At 43.7% G+C, this 24699-nt stretch overlaps 1 protein-coding gene across 1 annotated transcript; it reads left to right on the forward strand.

Annotated features, from left to right (window-relative positions):
• Positions 1 to 4291: 4291 nt before the first annotated feature.
• Positions 4292 to 10724, forward strand: LOC307007817 (nuclear factor 7, brain-like). The gene is made up of 6 exons (XM_079630188.1): positions 4292 to 4891; positions 6697 to 6792; positions 6898 to 7128; positions 7246 to 7268; positions 7350 to 7468; positions 9787 to 10724. Exons 1-6 carry the CDS (start codon positions 4496 to 4498, stop codon positions 10326 to 10328), a joined length of 1407 nt encoding a protein of 468 aa, XP_079486314.1. The 5' UTR covers positions 4292 to 4495; the 3' UTR covers positions 10329 to 10724.
• The last annotated feature ends 13975 nt before the right edge of the window (positions 10725 to 24699 follow it).

Below are 24699 nucleotides of genomic sequence, written 5' to 3' on the forward strand. Positions count from 1 at the left end.
TGAGGCATAGGAACGAAAAATGTTGGCGGTTTGGGCTCATTTCAAGATAAGGGATGATGACAGCAGCAAGGCAGACTGTAAGTTATGTTCAGCTAAGGTGTCGAGAGGAGGAAAAGAAAGTACATCGTTTAACACCAGCAATCTAATTAAACATCTGAAGACGCATCATAGCGCTGAATACACACAGTTTAGTCAAGCTAAACAAGCAACTCAGCAGCCAACATTTACACAGGTTTTACAGAAGCGCGAGAAGCTGTCCAGAGATAACCCACGGGCACTAAAAATAACAGAGGGAATTGCATACTTTATTGCACTTGATGACCAGCCATTGTCGGCTGTTGAAAATATAGGATTTCGTCATCTTCTTGGCATACTGGAGCCGCGATACGAAATTCCGAGTCGCCATTACATTACAACCGCTATGCTAACGAAAGTGTTTCATGACGTGAAAAAGCACGTCAGTGGCCTGTTGCCTGACGTTTCGATCGTCAGTTTTACAACAGATATTTGGTCAAGCAGTGTCTGCCCAATGTCTCTGCTCAGTTTAACTGTACAGTGGATTGATGACAACTTTACTCTTCGCCAAGCCACCTTACAAGCAAAGCCGTTCCGGGGCTCGCACACCAGCCAAGCCATAGCCGGTGCGTTCGATGGGATGCTTCAGACCTGGTGCGTTCCGAAAACCTCTGTCCACGTTGTGCTACGAGATAACGCTTAAAATATGATTAAGGGCATGAATGATGCTGGACTCCCCAGCCTACCTTGTGCCGCTCACACTCTCCAGCTGGTGGTCCACGAAGGACTTTTGTCACAGAGAAGTGTTGCTGATGCATTGGCTATCGGACACAAAATCGTTGGCCATTTTAAACATTCTCCTCTAGCCTACTCCTGCCTCGAAGACATTCAGTTAGAGATCGGTCAGCCTGCAAAACGACTACAGCAGGACGTACAGACCCGCTGGAACAGTACATTTGACATGATCCAGTCCCTGATTGAGCAGAAACGGGCTCTAGGAGTTTTTGTGTCCGAACGTGAACTCCCTGATAATCTCACGGCTCACCAGTGGGCACTGCTGGAGAAGGTTGTAACTGTTCTGGGTCCGTTTAAGGAGTTAACACGAAAAGTTAGCTCTTCTGAAGCTATGGCAGCAGATGTTATTCCTGCTGTCACTGTACTGCAGCGATTTCTGTCTAGAGAGATCGACGATGACCATGGCTTCAAAACTATGAAAGGGACTTTAGCTGCAGCTGTCAGGAGGCGATATTCTGATGTGGAAGAACACATGAGTGCGCGTGCACATGAAGGGGGGTGTGGGGAGTGGAGGAGAGATGTCCTAGACAACGACCAACGTTAGAATGATATTCTCTTTAATTTTGATATGACCAAAGAGACATCATTCCGATGAACAAATAGCAAAGAAGAGGGAAAAGGAGAAGGAACGCTCAAAGTCCCGAATTTACATTGGAAAAGCCTGTTTCAGGAAGCACGGAAGGGAGGGGACGGGATGAGGAGGAGGGAGGGTCGAGCTAGCCTTTTTGTTTGACAATACTTCGAACGGCAACAAGAAGTGACGTCACCCAACATCGCTTAGAGCACCTTTAAAACAGACTCCATAATCGTCCAGCACCTGTACATTTGCATCCACCTAAATCCTTCACTAACCACAACTTTAAGTGTAATGCAGAGTAACAACATCCAAGACTTTTGCAAGGAATGACAGAACACATGGGCTTATATTGGCAATATCAACAAGGTAATGAGACACAGCAGAATGTAAGTAGCCTAAGTATAATGGGTCCAGGCAGTGGGTTATGGGAAATATAGTGTGCTTCTCAATTCTTATTTGTGCATCCTCGTTTCCTTTCCTCGCTTCCTTTCCTCGCGTCTCAGCTCCACCCCCTGGAGGACGCGGGGGAAGGCTGCAAGGAAAGGAAAGGAGGACGGAGGAATCGAATGAAAGCTTTTTTCTACATTGGAATACTTGATCACTCGAGCGTCACTTTACAGCGTCATCAGCAGCGCTCAAAAGATCTGCCCTTATGTTGTTGAAGTTTGGTTATTTATTTAATCCTCGCTCTCCTCTGGAAGCCCCCTCACTCCTCGATCCTCGCGGTGCAATTAGAGAATAGAGTGCCGAAGTTATGACGTCACTTTGTAGACCAAAACGCGGAAGTGAGTTCCGGTTCCCTCGCCCTAAAGTCTATGGGTTTTTTGAATGGGTTTTTGCTAAGTCGCCTGAAATAAGGTCTGTGGTTAACAAGGCCTCTAAATATTTTCACGTTTTGATCTATGACATAAAACACACCAGTTATAACCTGCTTGTGATTTTTTTAAACTTTATTGTGACTTAAAAACGGTGGTTGCTAACAAGTTGCTAAAAGGGACTACATCCTTTGGCGGGGACTTTAGACGTCATCATGACAAACAGGAAATCTCTCACTACTAACCCGCGTTTCAGCCTGACGTTCTTTATTTCTGTGGAGAGACTGTTCGACAATGGTGTTTTGTTTTGTCCCGAGATGCAACCACAAGTCGTCGAATGAAAGATGCTCGTTTTTTTCTGGCGAATTAGCAAATGGTATGCAAACATACAATCAAACATAATACAGTGAAAGGTAATCTTTATTAAAGTTTATTTGGGGCACAATGATCCGGCATAATAATCTTAATCACAAAGAAAATAATATTAAGGTTTATATAAACTAACAAAATAATAAACGAATAAATAAAACATTAACAAACGATAAAAAAATCTCAGAGAGGCACGCATAAACAAAATTATTTTCTAACATTTTTGGAAAAAACGAATGGGCAATATTTCTCATGAAAAAGTGGATAAGTTCATACCATAGGGTTCATACACAGCGCAGATCATAATGAACGCTTGATGATGACGTTGTTCCGCGACCATGGTCAGAGTGGTGTGCTGTAGTCCGTTTATAGCCTACCGTTAGCATTTGATATCTGACGGCTTTATTTAGGCTTCAAAATGTATACATTTTGGATTAACTTGTAAAGATTATCTTGATAGACAAAACGTGTAAGGGTCACAACTCTTTGTTGAACACAGATCTTATTTTTGGCGATTTTCCAAAAGTCTATGGGGAAAATGCATAGCTTTTCGATCGAGGGAACCCATGCGCCGCTAACCTCCGGGTTGGCCTACAAAGTGACGTCATAACTTCGGCACTCTATTGAGATGTCCTTCAAGATGGCTGAGCTCTATCGGCTTCCGGGTCATAGGATGGAGGACGGAGGAGCGAGGAGACGAGGAGGGATATTGAGAAGCACACATAGTTAAGCTTGACAAGCAGATAAACATGGTGGTTAAATCCTGTTTTTATCAATTGAGGCTTTTAACCAAAATTAAACCTGTTTTATCTTTTAATATTTTTGAGCAAGTGATTCATGCTTTTTTTTCGAGCCGTTTGGACTACTGTAATGCACTTTACATTGGTGTGAACCAAACTTTGCTTTCACGCTTACAGTTAGTCCAAAATGCAGCTGCTCGCCTGCTAACAGGAGCTCGGAAACATGAACACATAACTCCTATTTTGGCCTCGCTCCACTGGCTTCCTGTATATTTTAGAATACATTTTAAGATTTTAATGTTTGTTTTTAAGTCGCTAAATGGGTTGGCACCTCAGTACATTTCAGAGCTCCTGCACATTTACACTCCGTCAAGGTCGCTGAGGTCTGGTGATCAGCGGCGGCTGAATGTGCCCAGGACCAGGCTAAAGACCAGAGGCAACTGCTCGTTTTCAGCAGTTGCTCCCAAATTGTGGAATGATTTACCCCCGCACATTAAAATTGCGCCCACCCTTCACACTTTTAAATCTCGTTTAAAAACATATTTTTATTCTCTGGCCTTTGATTCACCATGAGAGGTGCTGTGGTCTTCGTTGTCGCTGTCATTGTTGATATTATTTGTGTTTATGATGTTTGCTTTATATTTGTATCTCTGTAAAGCACTTTGGTAACCTTGTTGTTTGTTTAAATTGTGCTATACAAATAAAGTGGATTGGATTGGATTGGATAGTCTGTGATAAGATGGCACAAGAGTCGGGAGGTGTCTCCCCCTTGTGGAGATCATGGGCTCAGCTGGTGGATGTGACAGTATTATATGACCCACTAGAAGGGACAATCAGTCTTATTTTTTTTGGAGTAAAATTTGTATGTAATTGACTTAAAAAAGATTTGAAAAAAAAAAGATGACTAACTTAGACTAGTTTCAGTGGTTTATGCACCCAGCTCCAAAAGATCCTCAGAAACTCCACCCTCTTACAAAACAAACCAGGAAGTGACTAGTCATTATTTCTACCTTTCATTTTCACTGAAAGCTAAAACGAGTTGTGAAGAACAGAGGACACATTATATTAGGATTTTTGTGTATTTCTGAATTCGATTTTGATTGTAATAGTTACTTATTTTTCAAACCAAAGTTCAGAAAGTGAAAGTAAATAGTAGATTATTGGATATTTTACAAGATGAGGAAATGGATTCAAAATCTGTGGAAGAGCTTTCTTGTCCTGTTTGCTATGAAATCTTCAAGGTTCCTGTGTTTCTGTCCTGTAGTCACAGTTTCTGTAAAGAGTGTCTACAACAGTTCTGGAAAACTAAGGAAACTCAGGAGTGTCCTCTCTGCAGAAGAAGATCCTCAAGAGAAGATCCTCCAGTTAATCTTGTGTTAAAAAACTTGTGTGAGTCGTTCCTGAAGGAGAGAAATGAGAAACGTTCATCAGGATCTGAGGAGATCTGCAGTTTACACAGTGAGAAACTCAAACTCTTCTGTCTGGAGGACAAACAGCCTGTGTGTTTAGTGTGCATTAATTCACAAAGACATGACAATCATAAATTCAGACCCATCAGTGAAGTGCTTTCATCTTACAAGGTAAGACTAATGTCTCTCATTTCATATGATAATACAGAGTTATACATATAATCAGTACCCAGATAGCAGACCAACACTGAATCTTCATTGAATCAATGTTGAAATTTAACAATTATTTTTCATCAGGTTTGCACCCTGAAATAATGTTATTTCAAAGATCAATCAATCAAGACTAACATAAAATCAATATTATTTTGAACCTTAATTAAATCACTTATTTAACATTGAATCAACATTCTATTAATTGTTAATCTGTTTTCAAAAACAATGTAAGGATGCAATTAATATGGTTTTGAATCAAAAAGTCTCTCAAAGTAAAGAACTTTAAACCTTCAGTTTACATGCAAATGTTTTTATGTATGACCCCACACTGTTTGAACAGGACTTAACATCACATTCAGGAAAAACAAGTGGCTCTAAAAATGTGACTAATGGTGACTAAAACCCATGAACATTTTATACAAATAAAACATTATGGCCTGGTTTCACAGACAGGATTTAGATTAAGCCAGGATTGGGACATTTAAGTAGCTTTTCTAAACGTGCTTTAGTAAAAAACATTACTGGTGTGAATCTTGAGACAAGACACTGACATATTTTAAGATATTTTAAGATATATCAGTGCAAGTTGCTTTCAGTTAAAACTGCTGAATCATGCATTTTAGTCTGGGATTTAGCCTAAACCTTGACTGTGAAACTGGGGTTAAGAACTTAAGCACAGAATATAATAAAATGGATGACAAAGTGACTTAAGACAATTACATGGAATTGTTAATTCTGAATTAATAAAGTTTATACCAGGAGAAGAGCCTGGAATACCATGACGACTAATGCAACGTGCATCTGTAAAATTGAAGTAGGCTAAATGCAAATGTAAACTCAGCAGCAAAAGACAGAAACACACAGCGCTACAGACTTAAACACTGCCACAGTTCACTGTTCAGGACTTGAAGCTTTTCAAGGATTGAAGCTCTTCTGATGCTAAAAGGATGTCCTTATTAGATTGATACTCTGATGAACTCTGGGGTTTCCACCGCGAGCAGTTCAGGGGCATAACTGAGACATTTTTGCAGTTTCAGCAAATACAACATTTGAGGCCTCCTTTTCTCAGCCATCGCTTGTTGTTGTAAGGCATCTAAAGAATAGAAACACACAGGAAGTTAGAACTGCACAATGCTCTAAAGCCTCTGATTGGTAGTAGTGTACGACTGGCAGAAGGGTCATGCATATTCGGAAATGTGACGATTGCAAATGTATGTAAGTATGGGTTAGTAATAATAATATGTAATAATAATATATTATTTGTGTTTACAATAGACCAGTATTTATTTACTTTGACTAAATCTCTATGATTTACTGATATACAATTCTGCACTAAACTTCGACCCTCTGATGTTCAGATCTTCTTGAATGTAACAGCATTGGCACAAAACATGTTTCGAAAAAATATAAATGTCATGGGTTATTATTATTTTTTCAATTTAAGACACACCAAAAAGTGGCTGATATTAACTTACTTTCACTTTCTGTATTTGTTTTGTACAACAACAAATTGAAAACTGCATGGATATAATAATTAAGAATTGGCCATTGCAAAAAACACACATTTGTTTGATAAAAACATGATTTCTTGATCATGTTCATCCTTTCCAGATTATATAATTAAAATATGCACACATACACCTGAGAATGACCCAGTCAACATATAATAAAATAATAATAATAACAATAAAAACATCCAAACATACAATATTTAAACCTCTTATTGCTGCATAAGTTTCACAGATTTTCATCTTAACCTGTAGGAGGAATTTAATACAGCGCTGACGTCCCTACAAAACAAGCTCAAACATGGAGAAGAAATGAAGAGAGAGTGTGATAAAACAGTTCAACACATCATGGTGAGGATGAATAAAGAGTTAAATACTCAACATTCACACACAGAGTGTATTACTGACATTAGTGGAGTGTGTGTTCACACTGAAGTGAATGTGATGTGATTTCAGTCTCAAGCTGAGCACACAGAGCGTCAGATTAAAGAAGAGTTTGAGAAGCTTCATCAGTTTCTCAGAGACGAAGAAGAAGCTGCAGTCACTGCACTGAGGGAGGAAGAGGAGCAGAAGAAGCAGAGGATGAAGGAGAAGCTGGAGGAGATGAACACACACATCTCAGCTCTTTCACACACACTCAGAGACATGGAGGAGATGATGAAAGACAACGACGTCTCGTTTCTAAAGGTGACAAATCAATCTGGCTTCATTCTCTGTGCAGAAAACAACTTGTATAGAGAGACTCATTGACAGTGAGAGTGTTTGATAAGATATTAAAATGTTTTCAAACTCTATATTTTCCAGAACTTTAACGCCTCAATGGAAAGGTAAGTGAGCTGCTCGTATCTCTTCTCTCAGTGGATCTGAACTCAAACTCACTGCAGTTCTGACTCCTGAATGTTCCTCAGAGTCCAGATCTCACAGCCGGATCCACGGATGAGTTCTGGAGCTTTGATTCATGTGTCGCGTTATCTGGGTAACCTGCCGTTCAGAGTCGGGAAGAAGATGCTGGAAACTGTCCAACACAGTGAGTCTCAGCAGATCTGACACCAGTGCAGAAGATAGTGCAGATACAAACACACACAACATTAACATATGATAGAAATATATTTAATAATCACTTGAATTACTAAATGAATCTGAACTGCATTTCAGAAAATCATCAGATCATACAGCGAACTCATAATGAAGTGTATTCCTCATGGTTTATGTTTGTGTATTAGGATACAATCGTGTTTATTGAATACTGATATTAAACCGCTCCGTGCAGATAAAGGTGATGGTTCACCAAAATGAAATATTAAAAGCTTTCCACAATAATTTGGTATGTCCATTATATTTAATAAAATGTTTTGCATTTAAATAATTTTTATCATAAAATAATGTCTTATTTCTATTGTAAACTAAGCATTTTGTCAGGTCCCATCTCTGGTACTTCACTGAACTTGTACTTAGAAAATATTTAACAAAATATACAGTCAAATTTTGTTAGCAATGTTGTAAGTTTATTTGTTACTTTCTTGTAAAACAACAACACCAAGATATTTGATAAAAAAACTGACTATAAAGTGATGTCACTCAGTCTGAACTCAACACTGTCACGCCAACTATTCTCGCCTATAATAATTTATTTTTGAGGCCTATATTAATGAGTCAAGGGGGTGTACTGTCAAGCTTAACTCAACCCCATCACATAAAAATGAAGATGGAAAATTATTATTTTTCAAAATGTTATTTTAATCCATAAGTATCCACAATTTACTTGTTTCATCGCTGCCATATATGGTCTACTCTCCTACACTACAAGACGAGCAGTGGCCATTTTGTGCAGGAAACCTCAACCTCACATATCTGTATATTTCTCATTATTTCGGGGTTGAAAATTTGAGTTGATAAATTTTTCACTTCATTTATGGATCATTTTAATTAAAAACATATTTGATGTAATTTGTCCACTTAAACACTGACAAACATCTTATCTCAGAAATGGCCGCCAGATCAGCAGCAGAAAGACAGTGTTATGCAGATGTTGATCCAGAAAGAAGGGCACAATATGAGAAAGAAAAAATTCAAAAAGATATAAAAGTGAAGACAATGCCTTTCTTCAAAGCGGTTACAGTCTTCAACCTCGTCACACTTTTATCAACCTTGTCACATTAATATGTTTGGATGAAATATGGAAGGCAATTAAAAATGAAGGCATTTCTTGCTGATTACCACTGACATGTTCAGGACGAACACAATACAATTGTGGTTTTAGTTAAACATCATAATTTACTATATATTTTTATAAATATAAAGAGACCACAGACACACAATTTGCCTATTTTTAACTTCAGCCCCCCCAAAAATGTGAAAAGTATCATAAATGTTATTTGTATTAAGTTGTTATGAGGGACACATGAGCAGATGTTTGTTTTATAGCAAGTTTTGTGTAAAATCCTCTTTAAACAAAGTCCATTTTGTCCGTTACAGGGTTGAGAATAAAAGGTTTAAATCTGAAAAACACTGAAATTAATAAAAGCTCTTAAATGCCGGAGGTGGGAAAATAAGATTTTATAATATGTTTAATATGTGCCTAATGATGTGGGCTATTTAGAAAAAAAATTTATTTTTTAAATTAATAAATTAATCTAATTCATTATCAATTATTGAATTTAGTTGATTAGACATGTTTTATTGAAATTTTAATAAACAAAACAAACAAATGGTTTCAAGGTTATAATAAAAGCATTTGTTCAACCAAGAAAAACTGTTTTTATTAATTTAACTGTAATTTTAACTGATGATAATAATAATAAACATAATTTAATAATACTGTTTATTTATTTAATAATTGATTAATACCAGATATTTTCTGAGACGTTATCATACTGTGAAAATGTCACACGTCACAGGAGCGTCCCCCACCACACACACACACACACGCACACACACACCCCCCCGCTGGAGAAAACTCACTAACTTTTACTCTGAGTACTTTTTAAATGAGCTTTTTACTTTTACTCTCGTCAGGGGCGTAGTTTGTGGGGGGGGGGGGTTGGGGGGGAGATAACCCCCCCAATATTTAAATATATGCATTACAACCCCCCCCCCCCCCCCCCCCCCCAATATTTATACCATGATCACATGAAAACCCCCCCAATGTTCAAACCAAATCTACGCCCTTGACTCTCGTAGATTTTTAGACCGGTAATTTTACTCGTACTTAATAAAATTTCACTGAATATTTTTTTGAATAATTTATTACACTTTTTAACTTCAACAAAGTCTTTATGTGCGTTTCACATTTACATTTAAATACATCATATCTCATCCTCTAATCTGATGTTATTCTCTCTGCAGCGCCGTTGACTCTGGATCCAAACACAGCAAATCCTTGTCTCACATTCTCTGCTGATCTGACCAGTGTGTCGTACAGTGATGACGATAAAACACTTCCTGATAATCCAGAGAGGTTTGACTGGTATCCATGTGTCCTGGGATCTGAGGGCTTTAACTCAGGAACACACTGCTGGGATGTGGAGGTTGGAGACAGTACAGGCTGGATTCTTGGAATAACCACAGCATCAAACCAGAGAAAGGGAGATGTTTTCTTTAAGTCTAATGTCTGGTGTGTGTGTTACATGAACAGCAAATACGGCTCACAATCCCCAGAGAAACCCGCCACTGTCTTTACTGTTAAACAGAAGCTCCAGCGTGTGAGAGTTCAGCTGGACTATGACGGAGGAACAGTGTCATTCTCTGATCCTGTAACTAAAGACTGTCTGTTCACATTCAGGACATCCTTCACAGAAACTGTTTTTCCATACTTATGTAATTTCTGCACAACTTCTCTGAGGATCTTACCAGTTAAACTGTTTATTACAGCAGAAAATCACAGTTAAATCTGATTCTGCTTCTGGATTAATACAGTTTTGCAAATTTTGCTTCAATAATAACACTGTAATCAAAGCGTCTCATTGATCAATCACTTCAATGTAAAATATAGAGCTAACTTAACCCTTGTGTCTCTTTAAGGTTTTCATTTTAATTGAATTTTAAATTGAATTTTTATTGGAATTTTCTTATTTCACCCTCATTTCCTTTCATAAATCACTGGGTACACAAAATATTTACACTCAGGACCTTAATGACAAAAATGTCCGCATTGAAACCCATTAAAACTGCCAATTTCTTTTTATCACAGGGCCATTTAACTATAAAATGATGCAGTCTTTGTAAATAAACTTTTGTTCTGTTGGCAAGGCTTCACAATTTAATAAAATGTTTTACAAGATGGTGCCGTTTTCTCAGGTTTGGTCTATTTTTTTCTGTTTTCTGCTTTTTTATTTGTGCATGTAATATTTGATAAAGAAAAATTCTACTATACTGTATATCCTAAATCCCAAAGTAATTATTATTATAATAAATTCAATACTTAACCATTAAATAAGTCATACAATAAAAAAATAAAAATAATAATGATTACAATATGTAAGACAAGATAAAGTATCGACACATTTGAGTAAATCTTCTTGCCAGTGAAATCCTCATATGTTTATATGTATATTATCATATAACTCGAGTTCAGAAACATGAATACTGTGAGGCAGCAGCTGTTTATATATTCATGCATAATGATTGACAGAATAACAAGCAAACTAAATACTTTCAAACCGTTATTTAGAATAGTTTAAAATGTTTGAAAATGTTAATATTTTTTATACTTTATATTTATATAAAGCATCACACCAGATGCAAACTGATGCACTTCAATGTATTTTAAGTACAACTGCAGTGACAGATATAAGTCATAATACTATAAATAAGACAAAATGAACTGATGATGTTACAGGACCCGTTTTCAGCACCAGTGACTGCAGTGCATGCTGGGATTTGGTGACCGTAACAATAACATTGACGTTCATAGATGATAATCTTCACACAGATATTGAACTGAACTGACTTCAGCTGAACAATGACACTGTTGTGTTTGTTGATCTGCTTTACAGCAGAATTGATTTATGTTTGCATTATTGATCATTATTTTCCTGTTTATCTGTAAAGCTGCTTTGAAACTGAATCTGTATTGTGTTGTACTGGGAGCGGCTTACGGTTAGCCAGTTAAAAAACTAAAAACGTCTCCGTTACGTATGTAACCCGTGTCGTCGGGGGAGTTCCCTGACGAATTGGGATCACGCTAGGGAGACCAATTGCCTACGAGAGAATTAAAACGAGCCAATGAAAATTGGCATGCAGGAATGCATTCCGCAGCCCGCCTAGCAGCGCGGGTATAAAAAGGCGGAAGCAACGCATGCATAGTGCTTTTCGCTGAGGAGCCGAACGGTGTACTCAGGGAACGAGGGTTACATACGTAACCGAGACGTTCCCTTTCATCCTGGGAACTCCGACGTGTCATCGGGTGAGTTCCCTGACGAATTGGGATCCCTAATAAAACGCCATGGTGCTGGCCCCTTCCAGCGCCCAGCTAAGCTACCCTGCAGCAGTTTCTTGAATAAGTTGCGGGAGCTAGCTAGGAATCACACTGCTGTTCCACAAGACCCGCTCAGTGGATATTGGATAACACTGGGAAACGTGCCCTAACCCCAAAAAAAGGGGAAGGGAACGCTGCGGAAGTCCCAGCCTGCCTGAGGAAGGCCTGGAATACACATATGTACTAGTCCAGTGGAATAGTGAAACATACGGCAGTCCCTGAGGTGGTCCCATCCGATGAAAATGGGAGCAAACTCAACAGGGACGACAGAAAGAGTCTTTCTAGGGGAAGACACGGCTGAACTGCACGTGGCATCAAAGGTCACAGTAGAGACTACTAGAGAACACCCAGTCTACTAGCAACTCCTCTAGAGGTATCAGACCTGGCGCTGGCATTCCGCTACGCCAGGCACCGGTGGGGTGATGGAGGAACTCACGAGGCTCACCGACGTTGGGCGCCAACGGAGCAAAAAACGCACGTACCTGGCCGAAGCGTAGGATGGCGTAGCAAGCCGACACAACCTATTCCCTCGCACCACTGGCCGTAGCGAGCACTCGGGAGGAAACAGGTTCCACACGCAGGCTATAAAACCTAGCGAACGTGTTAGGTGTCGCCCAGCCCGCAGCTCTACAGATGTCTGTCAGCGAGGCACCTTGAGCCAAAGCCCAGGAAGCGGCAACACCTCTAGTGGAGTGAGCACGCAACCTGGGAGGACAAGGCTCACCCAGAGACTCATAAGCTCGGGTGATAGCATCCACTAACCAGTGAGCCAACCTCTGCTTGGAGACAGCCTTCCCCTTCTGCTGGCCTCCATAACAAACAAAGAGCTGATCTGAGGTCCTAAGCTTTGCGTTCTGTCAACATAAACCCGCAGGGCGCGGACGGGACAGAGAAAAGCTAGGGCTGGGTCTGCCTCCTCCTGGGGCAGCGCTTGCAGGTTCACTACCTGATCCGCGAAGGGGGTGGTAGGAACCTTGGGCACATATCCAAGCCGGGGTCTCAAACAACGTGAGAAAGGCCCGGCCCGAACTCTAGGCATGATTCGTCGTCCGAAAAAGCTTGCAGATCCCCGACCCTCTTGAAAGAGGCCAATGCCAACAGGAGCGCTGTCTTATTGGACAGGATATTAAGCTCAACTGTTGACAAAGGCTCAAAGGAGGACTTTGAGGCTCTGTTCTTAGCACCAGAGCTAGGTCCCAAGAGGGTACAGGGTGCAAAACGCGAGGTGGATTTAACCTCCTAGCACCCTTAAGGAATCTGATGATCAGGTCGTGCTTCCCCAAAGATTTACCCTCTACTGCATCGTGATCTGCGGCTATTGCAGCAACATACACTTTGAGGGTGGAGGGAGACAGCCTTCGCTCCAACCCATCTTGCAGGAAGGAAAGCACGACTCCGATCGGGCAAGTTCGGGGGTCCTCCTGACGGGAGGAACACCAAGCGACGAACAGGTTCCACTTCAACGCATAGAGGCGCCTCGTAGAGGGGGCTCTAGCGGAAGTGATGGTGTCTACCACTGCCTGTGGCAGACCACCTAAAACCTCCGCGTCCCGTCCAGGGACCAGACATGGAGTTTCCAGAGGTCTGGACACGGGTGTCATAGAGTGCCCCGTCTCTGAGAGAGGAGGTCCTTCCTCAGAGGAATCGGCTAAGGGGGGCTGTCGCGAGGAGCATGAGTTCCGTGAACCAGTCCTGGTGGGCCAATACGGCACCACTAGAAGGACCTGCTCCTCGTCCTCCCTGACCTTGCACAGAGTCTGTGCAAGGCGGCTCACTGGGGGAAACGCATACTTGCGCCGGTCCCGGGGCCAGCTGAGTGCCAGGGCGTCCGTGCCGAGGGTCCCCTCGGTCAGGGAGTAAAACCACTGGCAATGGGTCGTGTCTGGAGAGGCAAACAGGTCTACCTGTGCGGCTCCGAAGACACTCCAAATCAGCTGGACCGCCTGGGGATGGAGTCGCCATTCTCCTGGCAGGGGAGGCTGCCGTGAAGCTCGTCTGCCACACGGTTGAACGCCCCTGGAACATGAACGGCACGAAGCGACCTCAGATGCTTCTGACTCCTTAGGAGGAGGTGGGAGGCGAGTCGCAACATACGACGGGAGCGTAGACCACCGGGATGGTTGATGTACGCAACGGTCGCAGTGCTGTCCGTACGGACCAGTACGTGCTTGTGTCTGAGAAACCCCTTGAGGCGACACAAGGCTAGGCGTACTGCTTGCAACTCTAGGCAGTTGATGTGCCAATGCAGCTGGGGTCCCGTCCACAGACCCGAGACTGCATGTCCTTGTACGTGGCGCCCCACCCCATGGCTGAAGCATCTGTGAAAACCACAGTATGCCTGGACACCTGGACTAAGGGCACTCCGGCCCGAAGAAACGCAGGATCTAACCATGGGGAGAAGGTTTGGCGGCAGTGCGGGGTCACTTTGACCCGGAACGTGCCGCTCTGCCACGCCCACCTCGGGACTCGATCGTGACGTCAGCGCTGAAGCGGTCTCATATGTAACACGCCGAGCGGCGTTACTGCGGCTGCGGCTGCCATATGCCCCAGGAGCCTCTGAAATTGTTTCAGTGGAACCGCTGTCCTGCCTCGAAAGGACCTGAGGCAGGTGAGCACTGACTGGACGCGTTCCTCCGTGAGGCGCGCAGTCCGAGTGACCGAGTCCAGCTCCATACCGAGACAAGAGATCCTCTGCACGGGGCAGAGTTTGCTCTTGTCCCAGTTGACCTGAAGCCCTAACTGGCTGAGGTGCCGAAGCACCATGTCCCTGTGATCGCATAGCGAACGCCTAGTTCTCTCATGGGAACAATGGCCACCTCCGCGACTTTCGTGAAGACGCGGGGCGACAGGGCCAGCCCGAAGGGTAGGACCTTGTACTGACACGCTCGGCCCTCGAAAGCAAACCGTAGAACCGGTCTGTGTCGAGGAAGAATCGAGACATGAAAGTACGCATCCTTCAGGTTGATCGCTGCAAACCAATCCTGGGGACGGATGCATTCGAAAATGCGCTTCTGCGTGAGTATTTTGAACGGGAGTTTGTGCAGGGCCCGATTCAAAACTCGCAGGTCCAGGATTGGCCGTAACCCACCGCTTTTCTTGGGTACAATGAAGTAGGGGCTGCAAACCCAGACCTCATCTCGGCAGGAGGGACCGGCTCGACCTCGTCCTTCGCCAGCAGGACGTCGATCTCTTTCCGCAAGACAGGGGCATCCACTGACTGCACACGGGTGAGTGGATGCCGCTGAACTTGGGAGGCCGGCGTGCAAACTTAATTGCATAGCCGAACCGGATGGTGCGGATGAGCCATTGGGACGGACTCAGAAGCGCTAGCCAGGCTCCTAGAGACCGCCCCAACGTGCCCACCGGCGTACCCGCGGAGGGGCAGCGAGGTGGAAGACAGGGACCCGGCTCTGGCGGCGTTGTGGCGACCAAGAGCGGGGTCTGGGCGTCGAACTCGACACCAACCCGCTTCCACCGGGGGGCAGACGGCAGAGAAGGCCCGTGGGCGTTCTGCTGCGGGCTGCCCGGTGGCGAAGGGAGGGGGAGAGACGAGGAACGAGGCCCTGACTCCTCATGTCCTGGTCTGCGCCTCCGGGCCCAGCTGCTATCCGCGAGCTGGGGAGAGGGGAGCGGGAGTGTCGCCGTTCGGGGCGGCGCACACTGCCATTCTGACCCTCTCGGACGGAGGAGACAGGTCTTATTTTACTGCCAGTCCCGACCGTGAGGGGAAACTAGGAGCGAGGCCCGGGGGCCTCGAGTCCTGATTTCCGCCTCGTCGCCCAGCGAGAGACGAGAGTGACAAGGCCGTAGCCCTCACTGTCATCTAAGCGCTGGGGCCCGTGAGTGACTCAGAGGAATTTGGAATTTCAAAATTTGGGTACCGCTGACTGGATGACCAGCGGCGGAACAGAAACGAAACTCTCCACCCGGCCCTCCCCCTGGGGAAGGAGTGGTGATAACACACTCCCGAAGAGCAGATATCACATACTCTGGGTCGCTCCTCTCAGGGTCGTTTCCCATCCTCTTGCTGAGGGGAAACAAACCCCGAGCAGGCTGGTTTAAAGGCGCTTCTGGACCACCAGTGTGGACATCGTCTGCCCGAGGGCCAGCACTGTGACTAATCACGGTCAGTCACAAGCGCAGCTCCACCCCGAGTCAGAACTACCCACGTGCACTGAATGTGCAGGGGTAGTGAGAGAGGAAAAACTTCTGCAGATTTAGGCATGTTTGGCTTGCCATATTGGCACCAAAATGCTTCCATACTACCAAAATGTTTCACACTCACCCAGACACTTTAGAATAGCCTAGGAAAAGTGTAGCTGTCAAGTCTGAATCTTCAGCATGAGAACATACTATTATAGTATGAACTCAGCATCATATTCAGAGTATAACAGCCCTCTCTCCGATGCAGCGATCGACATCTGTCCTCCCCTGGAGCCCCGAATGAAATGCTTGGTCCCCCATGAGAAGGACCAGAATCCCATCCGAAAGCCTCAACGGCACACGGCACGCTGAGTGGCTCAAGCCTTTACGTGAAAGGGGAGACGAACAACGTGCCGACGTGGTCATGCACTCATGAGAGAACATGAACCACGCACGAACGCAGTTTCAACACACTGATTAGGCATGTGAAACAGTGATCGTGGCCGTCACCAGGCATGCAAGACAGTGAACGTGGCCATCGTTTCGATGACACACGGCACGCTGGGCGCTCAAGCCTTCAGGCAAGGCGAACAACTTGCCGACGTGGTCATGCTCTCATAAGAAAGCATAAACCACCCACGTACACAGTCTCAGCATGTTTGCGATGCACTAGAGGAGTGGGAAGCTCGTGAGGGTCTTTCACCTGACGAGACATTCCGCACTGTAACCCCCTGTAATCAACAAATGCTCATTAGCCAAAGTAGTCCTCTCCTTTTTAGAAAAGGAACTAGATTGGGGAACAAGCAAAAGGGACTCAACCTCGTAGAGGTACACGAGTCTCGACCGCGCATCTAGAGCGCCGAATGACGCACGCTGGGTTGCCGTGACAACCCGCGCTGTCAGCCGGCGCTCGACGGCACACGGCACGCTGAGCGGCTCAAGCCTTTACATGAAAGGGGAGACGAACAACGTGCCGACGTGGTCATGCACTCCTGAGAGGACATGAACCACCCACGAACGTAGTCTCACACACTGATTAGGCATGTGAAACAATGAACGTGGCCGTCAAATGAGGACAGGGAACGATCGCATCCAGAAACACATGAGTGAAACGTCATCCTGAAAAGGACGCGATCTTCACTCGTGTTGCTCTTTCAGGAAGAAAGTACTCTCTCTATTGTGCTGAAGCACACAGGGACCCAACGCGGCAACACAGCGGGGAAAACTGCAAGCCCGCTGTGCGCACTCAACCGTTTACCAGCTGTGAGAACAGCTTTTGAATTAACAGCGTGTAAACGCAGCCGGCAGACAGGAATCGCGTGGTCGCTGAAACGCCGTCTCACCAACACAGAGAGATCCCGTCCCGAAACAGCAGACTCGTTGAGCGTAAGATACAATCTTAAAGCTCATTCACTCAGAGAGGACACAACCGTTTGGCTCAGCGAAAAGCACTATGCATGCGTTGCTTCCGCCTTTTTATACCCGCGCTGCTAGGTGGGCTGCGGAATGCATTCCTGCATGCCAATTTTCATTGGCTCGTTTTAATTCTCTCGTAGGCAATTGGTCTCCCTAGCGTGATCCCAATTCGTCAGGGAACTCCCCCGACGACACGTCGGAGTTCCCAGGACGAAAGGGAACTATAGTTAAAAAAAACTAGTAATGACGTGTGCAGTTGCTCAATGGTTATGATGATACACTTCTCATATCAAGAGTAAACTGTATATCTACAGCCATGAGTCAAAGGAAAATTCAATTGTAGTTAATTCATTATCATGACATAAAATTTCGCGTTCAGACGTACAGGTAATACAAAAACTAATAAATGACCTCATCCGTGATCATGATTCATTAATTCCATACGTCTCTGGATGTTGAAAACGACATCTCCCATCGTTCCACTCTCCTTCATAGCGTCATCAAGCTTCGCCTTTGTTATTGTTGGAAACAGCGCCCTCTTGTGGCTCAAAATCGTACATACTGTAGCTTTAACTATGTCACAGCTTTATTATTATTATTATAAAATTTGAATTTCATACATTAATTTCTTATTCAAACAAAATCCTGTCATCCAGCCATCTCCTCTCTTCCTCTTTTATCCTCATCACCAAAAATGTGTTTTAGGTGGACAGATCAGTACAGTATAAAGAACATGAAATTTTTTTTTCTGCCCCAGGAGCTCCAAACGTCTTTTCTGTTAACCAAATGTTTTTTCATCTTCCCTATTGCTTCAATGCAAATGAACAAGTGAGCCGTTATTTGTTGCGTAGTGAAGAGAGTGTTCAAGTCAGCCATATGAGCAGATTATGCGTAATATGCTGTATTTAATATCATGATGACTCACAAGTTGAGAATTTGTGCTAAATCTGCGCAGATTTGGCTTACACCAACATCCCATTAACATTAGTGATGCTGAGACCCTAGTTCACGCTTTCACCAGTTCACGGCTTGACTACTGCAATATTATACAATATTATAATATTACACAAACTTCCCCAGAAAAGTGAGTAAACATCATAAGTAACACACCAAATTTGCTAGAGATTTGACAGCATTACCCACCACAGTTGATTTTTACGGTAACACTTTACAATAAGGTTCGTTAAAATTATAACTACATTAGTTAATGAACCTTATTGTAAAGTGTTACCATTTTTACCCACATTTTGTGGGTTGGCGGGTGTTCATTTCAAACTCTGGTTGCTATCATGGATTCAGTCTTCCTTTATTCTGCAGCTTCAGCACTGGACACTGCAACACCAAACTGCACCTCATCTCTGCATGTGGTTCTCTGTTCTCTGTCGTCCTTTAGAGAAATGCACCGCATCTGTGACAGATTCCCTCGATCTCTCAGTCATTATCACAAAAGGCTGTTATTTAGATGGATATATAATACTTGCATCTTGAAGCAAATAAATGTTATGTTGACAAATTCAGATTCCCACAACAATAATCATAGAAAATGTACAAATATTTAATTGTGTCTTTTCAAAGTTGCATTTAAAATGAATTTGTCTCAGAAATCTGAACCCTCGGTTTGAATGGGCATGACGCCGTGTACAACATTGATGAAGAACTCAGTGACTGTTGAAAAAGTGTTTTTTATATAGTATGTATGAGAATGTGTGCAATGTACTGACTGTACTGACGCTGCTGTATGAGAACTGAACTGAGTTGGAAGATCTTTTTTTGTTGCAGAACTTCTTTAGAGATTAAATTAACTAATTTAATAATTGATGATCTTTACAACGGAACTGAATCATATATATATAAAATATTGGATGACCTGTAATTTTCTTCTAATAAATTCAGATAAGACTGAGGTGTTACTTATTGGAAAAAAAAAAACCTGCACACAGAATCTCTTAGAACATAATTTGCATTTGCATACTGTATAACTTCATCGTGCAATTTTTACACGAAAATTAGTTTTAACGTGCATATGATACACAGTTTCCGCGTGCATTCGATACGCACTTCATTGCGTGTAATACACACACCCCACACCATTAATTCTACCCAAACGTATAATACAAACACACCCCACACCACTAATTCTACCCAAACGTATAATACACACGCACCCCACACCACTAATTCTACCCAAACGTATAATACACACGCACCCCACACCACTAATTCTACCCAAACGTATAATACACACGCACCCCACACCACTACTAAACCTACCCTAACCAACCCATGCGTATCCTATGTACGTAAAAACTAATTTCCACGTATAAATTACACAATAAACACACTGCGTGCTATAGAGCATTTAGTGTGATCGGGTTGATTAGACAGCAACTTGTCTTTCGATAATCATATTTTACAGTCTTCTTCCACCTCAGAAACATCGCTCAGCTACAGAACATCTTCTGTTTCTGATGCAGAAAAGTTCACGCATTCATGACCTCTAGAATAGATTACTGTAATACATTGAGTCATGTCTGTTGTGATCTTTGTTAATCATTAAGACACATACACAGGAATTATAACGCCCAGCTTCTTTACTTGCATCTTATTTCAACTGCATTCACCACATTGGCTACAAGCCATACAACAGTGGGTAATACCAACTACACGAACTATATGGGGGTGCTGGTTAGAACCATCCGCTGTATATACTACATCCCCCTTCTTAAGCTTTTAAACAAAGTATTAATCACACATAAAACAAGGACAGTATGCTGACAATATCACCAGTGTATGAAATAAACGTTTGCTATGAACAAGCAATAGTTACACTAATCTAGCATACTTAAGTAAGCACATAATCCTCGAACCGTGTCGGTTGTCTGACGATACGTCCGGCTCTTGTGCATTCTGGTCGCCGCTCACTTCTTTCCGCATCTTGAGGAGGCTCATTTGGAACAGGATTTGAGACAGTGTCCTTGCTCAAGTCATTGTCAGTGTCCATGGAACAGTCAGGTTGTGAGTCATGTTTGATTGACCTGTCAGGCCTGAGGTGACGTCTGTTCCTGCGGTAGACTGTGCCCGCTGGTGTGACAACATCGTATGAACGGGGCTCTTCTCGGGCACTGACAACTGTAGCTGGCTTCCATGTATTTCTGATTCTCATATATACTCTCTGTCCCCCTTTGAAGGCTGGAAGTGGGGCTGCTGTTCTATCGTACCATCCTTTTTGCTGTGATTGAAGATGCTGCAGCGCTTCCTGGATGTGTTTAGGAATAGAAGGTTGCAGAACAGCTTTGCTGGCCGGTAAAGTAGAACGTAAGACTCTGCCCATAAGGATCTGGGCTGGGGAGGGCTTGAGACCAGTGACAGGAGTGTTGCGGAGAGTCAATAAAGCTAGGTGAGGGTCAGTGCCAGACTGAGCAGCAGCTTTCAGCATAGATTTGACAGTCTTTACGGCTCGCTCTGCCATGCCGTTGGACTGAGGAAAATTGGGGCTGGAGTGTGTGATGTTGAAACCCCAGTCATGAGCAAATCGAGCCATTTCAGCACTGGCAAAGGGTACATGATCTGCGATCAGGATCTCAGGCACACCGTGTCTTGCAAACACTGCTTTGAATTGTGCTATTAGTGAGGCTGACGTTTTGTCTGGCAGGTTTAAGACTTCTGGATATTTAGAAAAATAGTCCACAATCAGAAGAAATGACCGCCCTTGGAAGTCAAAAATGTCAGCAGCTATCTTCTGCCAGGGTCTCTTTGGAACTGGGTGTGAGATAAGTGGCTCCTTTTGATTTTCAGGGCGACTCTCTTGACAGAAACTACAGACTTCTACCATGTGACGTATGGCTTCAGTGAGTCCTGGCCAGTAGAAACATGATCTGGCGTGTGCTAGAGACCGCTGTATACCCTGATGTGCCGCATGAAGTCGTTTCAGCACTTCTTGTCGCAGTGCACGAGGGATAATGATGCGATCATCTTTCAAGAGTAGCTCGTCATCTATGCTAATAGTGTGTCTAACTGGCCAGTAAGCTTGAGCAGCCAGTGGGGCATTTTTCTTTCTGTCCGGCCATCCTCGCTCATGTAGCTGCCGTATCAGTTGAATCTCAGCATCTGACTGTGTGGCTTGTTGGATCATGTGCATGATGTTACCACCAAGTGATTCTCCATTCATTGCATAGATGACTTTCTCTTCGCTCAGGTCTAGACTCTCTGTTGTATCAGACTGAATGTATGCTCTGGACAGCGCGTCGGCGATATGCATCTGGTTGCCTGGAGTGTAAACAATGTGGATGTCATACCTTTGCAGCTGGAGCAGCATTCTTTGAAGGCGTGCTGGCGCTGCGCCTATGGGTTTGGAGAATATCGCCTCAAGTGGTTTGTGATCAGACTGAACCCTAACAGGCACACCGTAAACATGCTGGTGGAATTTCCTCAGAGCAAACACTATGGCCAGTAGCTCTTTTTCTATCTGGGCATAGTTCTTTTCAGCCGCAGATAGCGCTCTCGATGCATATGCAATTGGTTGCTGATTCTGCATTAGAGCAGCCCCCAAGCCATCTTTTGAGGCATCTGCCTGCACTTCAATAGGCTGCTTTGGGTCAAAGTGTCCGAGAACAGGTGCAGTTGCTATGGCTGTTCTGAGTTTTTCAAGTGCTAACTGCTGTTCAGGATGCCATTGCCAGTCTATGTCTTTCCTTAGCAACAGCCTAAGAGGTGCAGTGAGGGTGGCTTCGTTGGGAATGTATTGTGACAGGTAGCGGGTCATACCTAGCAGACGTTGAAGGGCTTTTCTGTCAGTGGGAGGGGAAAATTGCAATATTGCCGAAACCTTTGATTCATCAGGCTTCACTCCCTCAGCGGTGATAACGTGGCCTAGGTAAGTTACCTCATTGACCATGTACTGCAACTTGTCTTTGTTGAATCTCACATTTAGACTCAGCGCTCTGTTCATCACTTTCTCTAGGATGTCATCATGCTCCGCTTTGGTGGATGCCGCTATGATCATGTCGTCAGCCACCATGAAAACACCTTCAATGTCCCCAAAGCTTTCTGAGTTCAAGCGTTGAAATACCTCACTCGCTGACTTTATACCAAAAGGCATGCGATGGAAACGGTATCTGCCCCACGGCGTGTTGAAAGCACAGAGATCTGCTGACTCTAGTTGAATCTGCCAGTAGCCATCCTTCTCATCCAGGATGGTGAACAACTTTTTGCCAGCTAGCTTACTCCGTATGTCCTCCAGAGTGGGAATATTGTAGTGCTGGCGGAGTATGGCCTTGTTTAGGTCTCTGGGATCCAGGCAGACTCTCAGTGCGCCGTTTTTTTTTTTCTGTAATGCAGAGACTGCTAACCCATGCAGTAGGTTTAGATACTTTGCTTATGACACCCCTTTTCTCCAGATCATCAAGTGTCTCTTTGAGTCGGTCATGAACTGCATACGGTATCTTCCTGCAGCCGTGTATTACTGGAGGAATGGAAGGGTCAGTGTGAATATGGTGCAATCCAGGAAACTGGCCCAAACCTTGAAATACTGAGGAGCTCAGTTTTTGTGGCAGGTGATGATGGTGTGAGAGCGTCTACTTTTCTTATAAGGTCCAACTGCACACATGCCTGTCTCCCCAGTAGGGCTATATCTGATGCTGTAGTCACAAAGAACATCATGTCAGTTGTTTTATTTTTAGCCTGCACATGGAGTTTAACAACACCTTCTGGTTTGATGCGGGTGCCTCCGTACGACACGAGCACTGTGTTTGTTTTTTGGATGTTCACAGGAACCTGAAGCTGATCAATGATTTTCTTTGGAATGACGTTTGCTTCAGCACCTGTGTCAAGCTTGAAGTTTACAACTATGCCTGCCATACTCAGCTTTGTGTGCCAGCCCGTGTCTGACGTGTTTGAGTGGGCTACCGTACCCACAAACAGTGTGTCTATCCCAGATATCTCTGTATCTATATCGAGCGTGTCCATTTTGGCTTTAGATTTGCACACAAGTGCGAAGTGGTTCTTTTTGCCACATTTTTTGCACACTTCATTATAGGCAGGGCACTGCCTTGGCATGTGAATGCGTCCGCATTTGCCACAATTTTTTGAATATGCCCTAGTTGGCGCTGTCATTTGTTTGTGCACTGCTGATTTGTTTGATCTCCATTTAGGCTGAGAACCATTTTTGGTGACGGCATGCACAAATTGCGTTTCTGATGATGATGCCATAGCTGTAACTTGCGCCCTCGTGACTTTAGCTCTGCACATGTCAATGGCTTTTGAAAGGGTTAACTCAGATATAGACAGCAGTCGTTCACGAAGGCCAGAGTCTGTTATGCTGAAAACTATTTTGTCTCGTATAATGAGATCTTCAGTTTCTCCAAATTCACATGTGCGTGCTTTGTTTCTTAGCTCCGTGAGAAATTTATCTACGCCTGCGTGCTCAGAGAATGTGTGAGCCCAGAACTGATGTCGTTCAAAGACAGTATTCTTCCGCGGAGCACAGTATTTTCGCAGTGCTGTGAGGACCTCTGATAATTTTTTATCTCGTGGATCCTCGTATTCGATCTCGAGCGAGTTATAAATGTCTAGCGCCTCTTCTCCTATGCTATGCAGCAGTACAGCGATTTTTCTCGTCTCAGATTTATCCACTAAAGCTGAGGCAGTAAGATACAAATTGAATCTTTGTTCCCACTTACGCCAATTTTCAGCCAAGTTCCCCGTCAGTGATAAAGGTGATGGCGGACGAAGCATTTCCATTTTGTCCGTCTCGTTGTCCTGTTAGCTTGTAGGGCTCGTTAGGATAATCCCGCGGTGCTGCAGTTCGACACTGTTTTTTTTTTTGTTTTTTTTAATTACCCGCGCCACGGTGATCTTCAGTCACAAGTTGATGTGCGCGGTGTTATTCAGGAAATCCGTTGACTTCTGACACCATGTTGTGATCTTTGTTAATCATTAAGACACATACACAGGAATTATAACGCCCAGCTTCTTTACTTGCATCTTATTTCAACTGCATTCACCACATTGGCTACAAGCCATACAACAGTGGGTAATACCAACTACACGAACTATATGGGGGTGCTGGTTAGAACCATCCGCTGTATATACTACAATGTCACCTTCATTTATAAAGTGCTTTTAACAATACAGATTGTTTCAAAGCAGCTTTACAGTGCTAATGGGAAATTAAATTAACAGATTGTTTTGGCTTTAAACATGACTAGCTGGTTGTCCTGCATCCT

This window comes from Phoxinus phoxinus, assembly GCF_949152265.1.
Source record: "Phoxinus phoxinus genome assembly, chromosome: 12".
Lineage (NCBI taxonomy): Eukaryota > Metazoa > Chordata > Actinopteri > Cypriniformes > Leuciscidae > Phoxinus > Phoxinus phoxinus.

What these genes read in the sequence shown, in the direction of transcription:
- LOC307007817 (XM_079630188.1), top strand. Translation starts at nt 4,496, where the DNA reads ATGGATTCAAAATCTGTGGAAGAGCTTTCTTGTCCTGTTTGCTATGAA. An exon ending in ACGACGTCTCGTTTCTAAAG is followed by an intron (nt 7,129 to 7,245) that starts GTGACAAATCAA and finishes TATATTTTCCAG; the next exon opens with AACTTTAACGCCTCAATGGA. An exon ending in TTTAACGCCTCAATGGAAAG is followed by an intron (nt 7,269 to 7,349) that starts GTAAGTGAGCTG and finishes AATGTTCCTCAG; the next exon opens with AGTCCAGATCTCACAGCCGG.